The sequence below is a fragment of the Budorcas taxicolor genome, chromosome 11, assembly GCF_023091745.1.
Source record: "Budorcas taxicolor isolate Tak-1 chromosome 11, Takin1.1, whole genome shotgun sequence".
Lineage (NCBI taxonomy): Eukaryota > Metazoa > Chordata > Mammalia > Artiodactyla > Bovidae > Budorcas > Budorcas taxicolor.
Genome location: NC_068920.1, coordinates 17516650 through 17530858, shown reverse-complemented (window position 1 = coordinate 17530858; position 14209 = coordinate 17516650). Strand labels below are relative to the sequence as shown.

Here is a 14209-nt window from a genome sequence, read left to right as displayed (position 1 = left end):
GTGGCTCAGCCTTGGGAAGGATTCCAGCCAGGGCCCTAGGGGGCTCTCTGTCTCATTTCCCATCAGAGCTTCTTTTTTTACTGTTGCTTTTCCTGTTTCCCAGTCTGCACATTAGAAAGCAGCTACCACCACCTGAACCTGCCTTTGTTGTTGTTTAGTCACTCCGTTGTGTCAGACTCTTTTTTTGATTTCATGAACTGTAGCCCACCAGGCTCCTTGGTCCATGGAATTTCCCAGGCAAGGATACTGGAGTGGATTGCCGTTTCCTTCTTCAGGGGATCGTCCTGACCCAGGAATCTGACCCATGTCTCCTGCATCTCCTGCATTGCAGGCAGATTCTCTACCACTGAGCCACCATGAAGTCCAAACCTGCCTTTCTGTTGCCTCCTCGATTTAAGAGAGCAGCCAGGCAGAGCCAGGGTCTCTTTAGCCTTCCTTACATTCCCACGTGTCTGCCTCTCTTCTGTGAGTGAGAGTGAATTGAGGTTTAGGAAAGCAGCACATAGGCACCCTCCCTCCAGGTGGATTTGATCTGGGATGATTATCAGTGACCTTGGGGGACCACCCCCTGACCTTGCTCCTTACTGCTCCAGTCTGGTGTTGTCGGTCCGTTGCTGATTCGCATTTCAGCTGCTTTGGGATGACAGTCCGTTTGTTTGGAGCCAAGGGATGCTGCTTGGCCTTTGGCTGCCCTTGACCCCCAAGCTCCTGGCCTCAAGCCAAGGATCCCCTGGAGCTGTCAAACCACTGCCTGCCTGATAGCTGCTCGGAGGACTCCGCTGATAAAATCTCAGGACACTTGCAGGCAGGCCTCGTGTGGATGGGGAGGCACTGGACTTCATGAGCTGCATGCCCCGTGTTCACCAGGACTGAACTGCTAGGCAGCCCTCCCCAGGCCCCGTCACACAGCCAGGCCGCTCCCTGGGCCCAGCCCTCCACGTTGCTCATCTGTTTCTCGTCTCTTCGGCCTGTGGGTCGTGGCTGAAGGCCGTGGATCAGGGCCTGCTCAGTGTCAGAGGCTGGGAGAGTCTGGCAGAAGACAGGCTTTCAGAGGCAGGCTTGATCTGGGCACTTACCCTCCCTAAGGGTCCCTTTCCTCATCTATATCCTGAAGGGAATGAACCAGTGCTCTTTCAGGGCCCTTCTGGTTCTGAGAAACTTTGTGATGTCCATCAGGGACGCTGGCCAGAGCTGCCAAGGCTGCACAAAAGTGGCCATCACAGCCGATGGAGAGGAAGGCCTGTGTGTGGAAGCAGCCGGCCTGCAGGTGTGAACCACACTGACATCAAGGCGGGTGGGAACCTTAATAAAGAGGATCCTGGGTTGCTGGGGTCTGGGATGCACGTCCCTTGGGCTGAGTCTTGGTTTACTCGCTGCACAGACCTGAGTCTGCTCCGCTGAGAAGGGCCGGGTGGGGAGACTGACCCTTGGCCGGTATCTGGAAGCTTGACTGGTCAGCAGTTCCCTGTGCTATTATAAAACCTTCCCTAAGAAGTAATCAGGGCCCACTGCCTGTTTGTGCAAACAGTGTAGTTTATACTGAACACCAGCTTGTCTCCTGGGAGTCTGGGATGTTGGCACATGCCAGGCAGAGGATGCCTATGTGACCAGTCTCCAGTAAAACCCTGGACACCAAGTCTCTGCTGGGTTTTCCTCCCTGTGGTCACAGTTGGCTGCTGGAGGAATCAAGGGCATCCCATGTGGCTCCACTGGGAGAGGACTCTCGGAGGCTTGAGCCTGGTGTCCCCCAGACGTCACTCCACGTGCCTTTGCTTTGTGCTGGTTTTGCTTAGTACTCTTTTGCCACAGCTGTGGGTATAACTATATGCTGAGTTCTGGGGATCTTCCTACCAGTTCACTTCCTTCCAAGCCTGGGACTGGCCTTGAGGAGTCCCGCACTCATGGACTTTAAAGTGATTGAAAGCCAGTGAAGGCAGGCCCCACACGGCAGTGTCGCCCCCAGTGCTAACTCATGGCATCTGGGTTCTGGGTTCCTCTGCTTGCCCTAAGAGGAGCTTCAGATAAGTTAAAATCGCTGAACATTGCCTCCTTAGCACCGATGTCCCACCAGCCGCACGGAGAATCTGGTCGTCGCCAGAGCACTTCTAGTCCAGGTGTAAAAATCAGCTTGACTTTCCAGAATAAAGAGGGATTTTTCTGAAACAGTTTGGCTGGCATGCCTGCTCATCAGGGCAACTCTGGCAGCAAGATTCCTTATCAAATAAGGTTATAGATTCTCTGGAGCCAAGTCAGGAAAGCCAGTTAGTCTGATATAAGTGAGAAAAAATTTATGGATGGGGGAAAGATCATTGGAGAGGAAATGCAAGGTCTTAACCTTAACATATTTAGACTGTTTATGTGAACTTTGAATAGAAGCCACATGGCTTTTCCTGAGTGCTGTAGGAAAGCATTCCGTTGAGAATAGACTTATCTTCTGGGGAGGTCACATCTTACACCCTTTGTGGCAAGAACCGAAAGTGGAGGAGAGTATGAACTCTTGTGTTTGGCTGTCGTATCTTTCACGAGCCATGAGAACCCAAACACAGATTTGTTTGTCTAAGCGTCTGTGTTTACTGCTTGCAGGTGGCTTGGGTGGTTGGGTGTTTGGCTCTCTAAGGGCAGAAGATCATGCTACCATGTTTCATGTTCCAGCATTTAAAATTAGCCCCTGCGTCCAAAGCCCTTTTGGCTCTGTCTCTAGAGGCAGAGTTGGAAGTCAGCAGCTGCAGGCACAGAGCTGTCTCAGGAGGGACTCCAGGCCTCCAGCCCCTGGAGGGCAGTTACTAGAAGCATGGCTGTCCGAGGCTGTTCTGAGAGCTTGTAAATCCCCTGACAGTTCAGTGGGGTGAGATGCTGCCCTTACCTACATGTGGCCTAAGCATGTTTCTCCTTATCCTTCAAGAGCCACTGCAAGGCCCTGAGTCCTGCAAATAACATGCGAGGAGTAGGCAGACCTTCTGCTCCTCGTGGCTTTGGTGAGGAAGTCTGAGTGTTGCTATGGCATTTGGAAACTTGTTTTCTTTTCAGAATTGTTCACAAGATCCCTCTTTGGTAGAAGACCAATAAGAACACCCTTTCCTTGGGGCTAAAATGGCAGAAAAGAAGGGAAACCGCTGGCCAGTGCTTTTACTGAGCATCTCCTTTGAGTGGAGAGCTGGCTGTGTCATGTGCCTGCTGGGGTGGGTGAAGGGCTCTGCGGAGACCAGTCTTCTCCTCTGCTTTCTAGGGCTTCCCTTTGGGCTGAGTGAGGGGGCAGCCTTTACCTGAGTGCAACGATTGGGCACTTGCAAAGCAAAAGTATCAATTAATGGAAAATACCTGTGTATGTGAACGCGTTCCCTTGTGTAGATTGGCTTGTAGCCAGTGTCAGGTGTGGCCAATTAGAAAAGTTGTTAAGAAAGACGTTTTTGAAGGAACCATTAAAACCATACCTTTATTCAGAGGCATCTCCTGTTTCCTGCTAGGCCAGCTTCCTTCCCTGCCTCTGTTCAGTTCAGTTGCTCAATCGTGTCCTACTCTTTGTGACCCCATGGACTGCAGCACGCCAGGCCTCCCTGTCTATCACCAACTCCCAGAGTTTGCTCAAACTGATGTCCATTGATGTCCATCCATGTCCAGTGATGCCATCCAGCCATCTCATCCTCTGTCATCCTCTTCTCCTCCTACCTTCAATCTTTCCCAGCATCAGGGGCTTTTCAGATGAGTCAATTCTTCACATCAGGTGGCCAAAGTATTAGAATTTCAGCTTCAACATCAGTCCTTCCAATGAACACCCAGGACTGATCTCCTTTAGAATGGACTGGTTGGATCTCTTTGCAGTCCAAGGGACTCTCAAGAGTCTTCTCCACAGTTCAAAAGCATCAATCCTTTGGCACCACAAGCCCCTCAGGCTCACACTCTTGAGATTTGGAAGCCACCCTAGGTATCTCTCTCCCGTATCCCCCCATATCCTACCAGTCACCCCAGAGTTTACTCTCCTCTGTGCTTCATTGCAGCCAGTGCTGTTCCAGTTCAGGCCCTCAGCATCACTTCCCTGACTTTTTATTTAGAATTAATTTCAAGCTTACAGAAGAGTTACAGGAATAAGAAATAGTGCAAAAAACACCATTGATCTTTTACCCCAATTCATCTGCTGTTAACATTTATTGCTTGTGTGTTCTTGCTTGTGCTCTTTGTCTACATACACGCCACACGCCCGTGCCTCTTTTTCTCTTTTTAATCGTTTAAGGGTAAGTTGCATACATCGTGGCCCTAACTTCCTAAGTATTTCAGTATGTATTTCCTAAGAACTGGGGTGTTCTCTTCTGTAACCCCCACACATGGATCAACTTTGGTGACTTTAATCTTTGATACAGTGCTTTCATCTGCCTCCCATATTCCAGTTCTGCCAGGGGATCTGGTGTGTCTCCTGTGGCTTTTCCCCCACTAACCCGGATCCAGCTGAGGGTCAGGCACTGCGTTTAGTTGTTACGTCTCTTTGCTGCTGCTGCGTCGCTTCAGTCATGTCCGACTCTGTGCATCCCCACAGATGGCAGCCCACGAGGCTCTGCCGTCTGTAGGATTCTCCAGGCAAGAACATTGGAGTGGGTTGCCACTTCCTTCTCCAATGCATGACAATGAAAAGTGAAAGTGAAGTTGCTCAGTCGTATCTGACTCTTAGCGACCCCATGGACTGCAGCCTACCAGGCTCCTCCGTCCATGGGATTTTCCAGGCAAGAGTACTGGAGTGGGCTGCCATATGTCTCTTTAGCCAGTGTCAATTGCAATGTCTGGAACATGCTCAAGCCTTTCTTGGGCTTTTGTGATGTGACATTTTAGAAGAATATGGTTTCTTCATCTTTAAAAAGAATGTCTCTCGTGTGGGGTTTGACTGGGTCTCCTCGTTGTTAAATTCAGGTTACACATTCTCGGTGGAATCACGTCAGCAGATCTCTGTCCAGCGTTGGTGGTTTTAGTTTTGATTACATGGTATATGTGAACCCTGTGCGTTTCTTTGAATAAGGCCGCCATACTCGCCTGGGTCCCTGGAGTGGTGCTGTGTTAAGCGATCGGACCTCACTGTGGTGTCCAGCCCGAGAGGCTTAGGATGGACAAGGATGGATGTGCAGACCATGTAACTCAGCCAGACGGACTGTGTCACGTGTGGCCTAAGGCTAACGGTCTCTTAAAGATGACACGTGCCGTTATTACATTGGTGCATCCTCTGGGCTGCAGCATTAGAGTGTTTCCCAGAGTACATCTCTTGATTCTGCCGGAATAAGGGAGAAATGTTACCTTTCTTTTGAAAGCAAACTTGTTAGGGATAACAGAGATGGCAGACCCAGCAGTCATTCCTGATGGTCCTGTAGGCAGAGGAATCGTCTGTGAGCTTCAGATTGTGGTTTTGAGAGGATGGCACCCAGGCAGTGCCGGGGACATGATCTGCTTGTCTTGGCCTTTGAGAAAAATGTCAAAGGAGAGTTTTGTTTTCCCAAATTGTTTGAATTCTATGGCTGTTCTGGCAGGGCGGGTGGGTTTGGAGCTTGGCCTTCTTAAATTCAGGGCCTGGTACAAGGGCAGAGCATTACCATAGTGATCAAACAGGGGGTTGTGACCGCGCAGTCTTGAGATCTCAGTGAGACGCATATTAGCTCCTCGATATTCACATATGAATAAAGTGGTGCTCCAGGAGTCTCAGGAGATCTGGCCCTTTACAGAGATGGAGTGACAAGAGTTTGGATGGCTGCCTGCTGTCGCCTCCACCAGAATTCTGCTTCCCTCCCCGGTCTCCCTCCATTTCGCCTTCTGCCAGAGGCTGAAGGGCTTCTCTGCCGTGTTTAGTCCCCTCGCCGTGTGCAGAAGACGGGATGTCAGCATGCTACTGGTGAGATGAACGGGCTGTTCTAGGCGGACTGTTGTTTGTGTTATTAACTTAGTGACCTTTGGGGGAGGGCCTCACTCAATAATTAGAGATTGCTTTCTATAGGGGAGCTGAGAAGATTCAAAGGTAAAGTCTTTGCCTAAAGTATAAAATTGAAGTGAACTCTGATACATTTGCCCCTTTGTCCTTGGATACACATGCGTCTGTGATGAGGGCTGAATTTCGTTTGAGAGACATCCATCGTTTCCAGAGATCTCAGATTTGCTGTTTTCCAGGAAGCTTTTCACCAGAAGCCTCACTGGTTCAGAAAGAGGAGGTTGAAGCCTGTAGGATGTGGCGGCAACAGGCATGTTGGGTGGACACAGGAGGAGAGCAGACACCCACGCTGGTGCCCACGGACCAGTGGAGCTGGAGGGGGTCTCGGAGTGCTTCCAGAAACTTGGGCTTTGGGTCTTAGGTAGCTTTCCTGAGGTCACAGTGGGTGAAAACCCACAATAGTTGGTGAGATAAAGGTCCTGGCTTCTCAGCCCTGTGGAGTCCATGACACCATGGGGTTGGCTGGCTCCCTGTGAACAGGACGCAGCATATGAACCCAGGAACGGGCAGTACTAGTCTGGGCTACATCCCCAGCTCACCTCCGCATCCAAGGAGCTGACATCAAATGTGTTTCTCTTGAACACTGAGGGCACATTGCTGCCCTCACTCTGGAGGAGGAGGGCTTAACGCTAAATGCTTACCATGCAATGAAATAATATTAACATTGGCCGTCGTGGATTGTGGAAGGACTTCCCTGTGATGGTCTGATTACTTTCTGAATAGCTGATGCAGTCATCAGTGTATCAGGCCAAATTCCACTCCTTACTCCTGTCCATCTGAAAATCCAGAAGATTGCCGTGGTCCTCGTCTGTCATGTGGGGAAGATCTGTAGAGAGGAGAAAAGGAGAGAATGTTTTGAGAACAGGACGGATGTATGCTGGGACCGGTTTGGCAAAACTGAAGCTTTGTTAGTAGATGACATACGTGCTTATTTTAAAGTATTTAAAGGGCTTTGCATTTTTTAAAAAACGAAGTAGAGTTGTTTGGGTAATAACCCAAGGACTGTTGACATAGAAAGCTGTTCTCTAATTTAATAGGAAACAGATCTGGTTTTGCTTTTTGAAAACATTTGTTGGTAGAATTGCTTCCAGAAGACCAAGCCAGTCCGGGGATGGGAAGAAGTCTCAGCTCTTGGTTTTCTAGAAATGAGGAGAGCTGCCCAGGGAGAGCTCTGAGAGCAGGTGTCTGAAGACTGACTGATTCCAGTCTGGGAGGGAGGCATGGTTCACGGAACTCGTGCTGATGCTTCAATTGGAAGGCCTGAAGCTGGATGGAAGACCTGGGCAGCCTGGATGGGAAGAGTCGGTCTTGTTTAGATTTCTTGTGACAGTTATTATTGTTACACATAATGGTCTTCATTTCACTTCATTTCCCTGGTGGCTCAGATGGTAAAGATTCTGCAATGCAGAAGACCCGGGTTCAATCCCTGGGTCAGGAAGATCCCCTGGAGAAGGGAATGGCTACCCACACCAGTATTCTTGCCTGGAGAATTACATGGACAGTGGAGCCTGATGGGGAGTCCATGGGGTCGCAATGAGTCGGACACGACTGAGTGACAGATGCTTTCACCGTGGACGGTCCTATAGGAAAACAGGCTCTAGAATCAGAGAGAATGGGGTTTGAATCCTTCCTCCTCCATTTACTTGCCCTGGTGCTGTGGTTCTCAGTCTTGACTGCATGTTAGAATTGCCTGGGGAGCTCTTAAAACTCTGGATGTCCAGGGTACATCCTAGATCATAAATGGGCATGGAACATAGGCACAGATTTTTTTTTTTTTTTGAGTATTCTCCTTCTCCCTGTCGTGGGTAGCCTTGTTGAGAACCATGGCTCAGATAAGACCGTGGAGAAGTTTGAGAGCTAAGTAGCTTTGTTTCCTTGCCTATGAAGTGGGGCTAACATTATCTAACATATATGGCTCCTGGGAAGAAAAAGAGAGATAACACAGCCCAGTGCCCAGCATATCATTGGAGCTCAGTAAAGGACAACTTGTATCACTAGCTCAGCCATTCTGCTTGCCAAGAGAACTCTTGAGATGCCAATGGGACATTTCTCGAATCCATAGAGGAAGGCTCAGAATGACAAGTCTTGCACTTACTTGAGACAGGCAGGCGTCCTCTAAGCTGGCAGTGGCTGCTGGGGAGGGTTGAACACCGGAGCCCCTGGATTAGGTGTGCACAGGACAGCCGTACTTCTGTGGTCTGACTTTCTCAGACCTGCAGGCACTCCAGCTCCATTTGAAATCACAGAAACCCATATTCTTCTTTGATTTCCAGTTGTTTATTCTCTTCCCTCTTCTCTGCCTCGGTCTGCGATGACTGATTGAAAACCATTCCTATGATGTGTTTGACCAGTGCCAGTCTCCAGAAGGCCAAATATGAGGCGAACATCTTAACCTCTTTAAGCTTCAGCTTCCTTAAGTGTGTCAGTCAGGTTGCGAATATTAAGCAGAGTTAAGCACATACAAGGTTTTAGTGCAATGACTGGAAGTAACTTTTTGAAAAAGTTGGAAATCGAGACTCCTTAGGGTGGATGTTCTGATGGGAGGGAGGGGTCCTCTTTGGAGAGGAGAAGGTGGCGTTGGTGGAGTTTGTAGCCATCCTGGAAGGTGATGAACTAAATACACAGGATAACTCTTTTCTGTTCCACTCTTTGAAGAAAGATGCTCTGTACTAACCCACTCAGTCCATTTCATGACACACTATTGTGTTGTGCTCGGGTCTGGTTCTTCCAGAAAGTTCTGGGCAGAGAGCTGTTTTTAAGAAGCCCAGTGTCTGAGTTAAGGGCCCAGGGCAGCAGCTGATTACATTTCTAGCCAAGCTTTTTGTATCAGCAGTACCTGAGTGACTCAAAGATCTTGGCCAGCAGGAAATACCCACCTTTCTGCTTGTTAGTTCCCTTGTAGTGTCTGAAACCTTCCTCCTTTGCATCACAGAGGCAGTTGGGCAGTTTTTGAAACATCAGCAAGCTAGCTGAATGGTCCTGGTTGATGGTATGCAAAGGGACCAGCTCCCGAATGCAGCTACCCTTTCATTTCGGGGCAATGCAGCCCTTTGGGAGTGCAGTGCCTGCCATGCAGGGATCAGCTTTTCCCTGCAGACTTTTTGTCACTTCCCGGCCTAGGCCAGTGACTGGGAGGCTGGTTGTGGCCGGCCAGGGCCTCTCATTTTGCATGGAGATGCCCTTGCTTTTGTTTCTTTCCTGGAATGAACAGACCCTCCCTCTGCCTCAGTCCCTCCTGGGTCTTTCCTCCGTGTTTCATTTGTGAGGCATCCATGAGCACTTCTTTGTATGGTCACGTCTGGGCTCATGTTCTTGGGATCTTGTCTGGGTTTCTACCGAGCTGGCATCCCACACTCTTTACCAACCCACTCAGTCCATTTCATGACACACTATTGTGTTGGGCTTGGGTCTGGTTCTTCCAGAAAGTTCTGGGCAGAGAGCTGTTTCTAAGAAGCCCAGTGTCTGAGTGAGGGGCCCAGGGCAGCAGCTGACTACATTTCTCACCAAGCTTTTTGTATCAGCAGTACCCTAGTGACTCCACCAGGGCCCCTGGTGCTCATTAGAATGTTTGTTTCCACGTTTGGGATGATCGAGAAGATGGATGGCTTAACGTGGTGCTTGTGAGCCCGGTCAGGGAAAAAGCAGAGACGTGGCCCCTGGTGGACCTTGTGTATTAAGTAAATAATTGGAGAGTCCTCTGCTTCTGATGGTGGACGGCAGGGACCCTTTCAGCTCAGAGCTGTTGCAAGAGGCATGCATAGACGGTGCAGATAATGGAGAGCAGGGCCCCTTTCCCTGTCCTGGGAGGAGGCCCGAGGATTCCCTCAGAGAAGGTTCTTGGAGCTTCCGTTGGATGTAGAGAGAGAATTCTGCTGGTTCATCAGCTTCTTGATTTAAACACTTGAGTCTTTTTTTCCTTTTCCTTGAAGTGGTCTTGCACGTATGAGTGTGAAAGGCGGGGGAAAGAAGAAGCCGGCGCTGTCACCCTGGGTGCCGGAGATCAGAAGGTGACAGGAACATGACAACGTCAAGTTTGCGTTTCCACCACTGGCCGTGGGCTCCCGCGGCACCTCCTCCCCCTCTGCTTTCGCAAGCTCCCCACTTCCTCCCCAGCCCCCGGCTTTCACACCGCTCACTGATGAGCGTCACCCTGGACCGGGGCTTACCTTCTAGCCCAACAGGCACTAAAACCAGAGCCAGGATGTTCAGCCGGGCTCGAGAGCTGGGGAAGGGACCAGCTGTCTATAGACACATGGTGGGCTGGTTGCCTTCTTCTAACACTAAGAAGAAAAGGGAGTTCAGCGCTAAAACTTGGCTGGTAGCAAGGGCAGCCTGTTTCCACCTGGGTTTCCTGCCTGTTTGGTGCCCCAGAATTCTCAGCCCCGTGTGTGTAAATGTCAATCATGCTGCTGTAGGTTCGTGCACTCCCAGGCCTCTGCTCTCGGTCCGGCCAGAAGCTGTCATCAGCTTTCCATTAGGGACCAGTCATTGTTCTCTTGGGGCAGAGCTGAGCTCCAAACATCATGGTCCCTTCCCAGGCTTGGGGGCTGCAGCATCCTGAGGCTCGTCTGGTGTCCAGAGATGGAGAGGTGCCCCTCAAGGCCCCCAGCATCCCCGAGGTGTGTGGTCCAAGGGCTCCTGGCCAGGCAGGTGGTGGCACCTGCCTTCCTTTATTATCAAACATGATGGTGACATCTGTGAAATGCAAGTAGCTCACGCATGTGTCAACTGAGTGTCCCAAGGACATCAGAGGAGTTTGCTAAGGAGCAGTACTTTGTGTGTGTGTGTGTGTTGGAGTATAGCCCATTAACAATGTTGTGATAGCTTCAGGTGAGCAGCGAAGGGACTCAGCCATACATAGACATGTCTCCATTCTCTCCCAGACTCCCCTCCCATCCAGGCTGCCACACAACACTGAGCAGCGTTCCACGTGCTGTACAGGAGGTCCTGTTGGTTATCCATTTTAAATAGAGCAGCGTGTACATGTCCATCCCCAACTCCCTACCTATCCCTTCCCCTGTTTTTCCCCTGGCAACCACAGGTCCATTCCCTAAGTCTGTCTCTTTCTGGAGAAACAGTACTTTTAAAAATCGTGTTTTCAACTCTTCTCAGCTCACTCTGGTCTGTTCCCTCCCTTGGGCCTTGCAGTTTGTAATTTGGATTTTTGCAGTTATCAGGTTTTCTGATGGCCGAAGTCTCCTCCTTGTACTTCCCAGGCTCGTTTTCTCTTCCAAGGCTTGAGGTTGTGGGAGACCCATGGCCTGGGTCCTGGGCAGCCCCTGCAGAGTGTAATGTCAGGATGATGAAGGCAAACTGGAGAAACTCCATGCGCTGTGAGCCCCTGCTGTTGTGAGCGTGTTCTGTGGGTTCCCACATCACATGACGACAGGGCCATTTCCAGCTTGCTGTGGTTTCAAACCCTGCTTTCCCAGGGTCTGCTCCTCACAACAACCGCACAAAGTAAATATTCTCGTCCTGCTTTGCAGGGGAGAAACCTGAGGCCCAGAGACGGTAAATAATCTGCCCTGAAACACGGAATAAAAAGAAATTGTTGAACTTAAACCGCAGCCCCTGGCACCAGTCTCCCCAGGAGACTCAGCCGCCATCCCCAGAGCAGGAGAAAGATCCAGAGAACTTGTTGCCTTCAGTGGAGTGCTCTCGGCCCCCGACTTGAGCTTACTTCCAGTCCCGTCCAGCTTGTCAGGTGAGGAGTGGTCCCTCCGGGGTCTGCCGTGCCCGTCCCCCCGGAGCTTTGGGGGCGTTCCCCTGCCTGCTCTGGGCTCTCACTGTGACCTGCCCTCTTGTGTGCCTGCAGGACATGAGCTGGATGTTCATTCAGCATCGGGCCGGGGAGGGGGGTGGTATGCAGTACGCAGCTTCCTGTGCTCTAAAGGGGCAGACGGTGCCCCAGCGACCCTTGGCTGCTTCAGGAGGTCGGAGGAGAGGTGGCAGTCATTTTACTGGGAGCTGGCGGGTCTGTGTCTTGCCCCTAGTTGGAGCTTCCACGCCACTTTTCACACAGGGGACACAGTAGGAGCTGGGGAGGAAGGACCAGGGGTCTGTGGGACTCTGAGCCTCATCTGTGGCCGTTTCTGTGGCTTCCTGGTGCTCATACCTCCTGTCTCTTAGGAGCAGGCAGGGCGGGCCTGAGGCTTGCCTTGTGTGGGGCCTTCTTGGTCCGGAAGCCTCATGCAGGAGGCAGGTGGGCAGGAGAGGGCTGGGTGCCAGCTGCAGCCTGACTCAGCTGCCCCCCTCATCAGATGGTGCCCCTCAGACTTGGTGCCTGTGCTCACAGCTGTGTGAGCATGGTGGCCCAGACCCTTTTCCTCTTTTCCAGGAAGACGTGGTGAACATGGAGTTCTTTTTTATTTCAATTTCTAGAAGAGCCACATGGAGCCTCTTTCTAGTTGGGTTTCTCTTGGTAGGGGCCAGGGCAGGCGTGCTCAGGTTGTGTGTATGGTCAGGAGGACGCATGGCGTGGAGATCTGCAAGCTTTCAGACCCAAAGGAGGACTGCAGCCTAGTTCTCTCTCGGAGCAGCCCCACAGGCTCACACTCTTCAGATGGTTTTTATCCGTTTTAATTTTTTTCCCCAGATATTTAAAAATTGTAGTAAATATGGTTTTTCCAGTGGTCATGTATGGATGTGAGAGTTGGACTGTGAAGAAAGCTGAGCGCCGAAGAATTGAAGCTTTTGAACTGTGGTGCTGGAGAAGACTCTTGAGAGTCCCTTGGACTGCAAGGAGATTCAACCAGTCCATCCTAAAGGAGACCAGTCCTGGGTGTTCATTGAAAGGACTGATGCTGAGGCTGAAACTCCAATACTTTGGCCACCTCATGCAAAGAGTTGACTCATTGGAAAAAACCCTGATGCTGGGAGGGATTGGGGGCAGGAGGAGAAGGGAATGACAGAGGATGAGATGGCTGGATGGGATTACTGACTCGATGCACATGACTTTGGGTGAACTCTGGGAGCTGGTGATGGACAGGGAGGCCTGGCATGCTGCGATTCATGAACTGAACTGAACTGATGCATAATGTAAAAATTACCATCTTAACTGATTTAAGGGTACTGTTCAGTGATATTCACTACATTCATAATGTTGTACAACCATTACCACCAACCATCTCCAGAACTCTTTCATCTTGTAAAACTAAAGCTCAGTTCAGTTCAGTCGCTCAGTCATGTCCAACTCTTTGCGACCCTGTGGACTGCAGCATGCCAGGCTTCCTTGTTCATCACCAACTCCCGCAACTTGCTCAAACTCATATCCATCGAGTTGGTGATGCCATCCAACCATCTCATCCTCTGTCATCCCCTTCTCCTCCCACCTTCAATCTTTCCCAGCATCAGGGTGTTTTCAAATGAGTCAGTTCTTCATATCAGGTGGCCGAAGTGTTGGAATTTCAGCTTCAGCATCAGTCCTTCCAATGAATATTCAGGGCTGATTTCTTTTAGGATTGACTGGTTGGATCTCCTTGCAGTTCAAAGGACTCTCAAGAGTCTTCTCCAACACCACAGTCGAAAAAATCAGTTCTTTGGTGCTCAGCTTTCTTCATAGTCCAATTCTCACATCTGTACATGAAAACCATAGAAACTACTAGAAAAACCATAGCTTTGACTAGACAGACCTTTGTTGGCCAAGTAATGTCTCTTTTAATATGCTGTCTAGGTTATTAAACTAAAGGTCTGCCCCTAGTAAACAATAACTCTCCATTTCCCTCTCTCTCCAGCCCCTGGCAACTACCAGTCTACTTTTTCTCTGGTTTTGCCTACTTTAAGCGGCTCACATAAGTGGAATCGTATAACGTTTGTGCTTTTGTGACAGGCTTGCTTCACTTAGCAGGATGCCCTCCAGGTGCCTCCATGAGGACAGCTCGTGCTGTAGCGTGTGTCAGAATTCCATCTCTTTTTCAGACTAAATAATATTTCAGTGTGTGTATGTGTGTATATCACATTTTAAAAATCCATTCATCTGTTGATGGGTAGGTAGCTTGCTTGTACGGGTGAAATCAGTCTGTACAAGTCACTTCAGTCGTGTCCAACTCTTTGCGAGCCTATAGACCACAGGCCGCCAGGCTCCTCTGTCCATGGGATTCTCCAGGCAAGAATACTGGAGTGGGTTGCCATTTCTTTCTCCTGAAGAGCAACAGGTTGCTTGTACCTCTTATGAGTAATGCTGCAGTGAATATCAATGCGCAAATACCTCGTCAAGACCTGGTTTTCCATAATTTTGACTATATACCCAGAAGT

The 14209-nt window shown here is 50.1% G+C and overlaps 1 protein-coding gene across 3 annotated transcripts in view; it reads left to right on the top strand.

The window, feature by feature from the left end:
• Positions 1-14209, top strand: part of GFOD1 (glucose-fructose oxidoreductase domain containing 1) — a 95301-nt gene that overhangs the window by 31051 nt on the left and 50041 nt on the right. Inside the window, exon 2 of one of the 3 annotated variants that reach the window (XM_052648920.1) lies at positions 11525-11660. The exons of 1 other annotated variant lie outside the window; for it this stretch is intronic. In XM_052648920.1, the coding sequence (XP_052504880.1) occupies positions 11525-11660 (136 nt within the window). Of the gene's footprint in view, positions 1-11524; positions 11661-14209 lie in introns of those variants that run through there. One more of the 3 variants, XM_052648921.1, reaches the window with a different exon arrangement.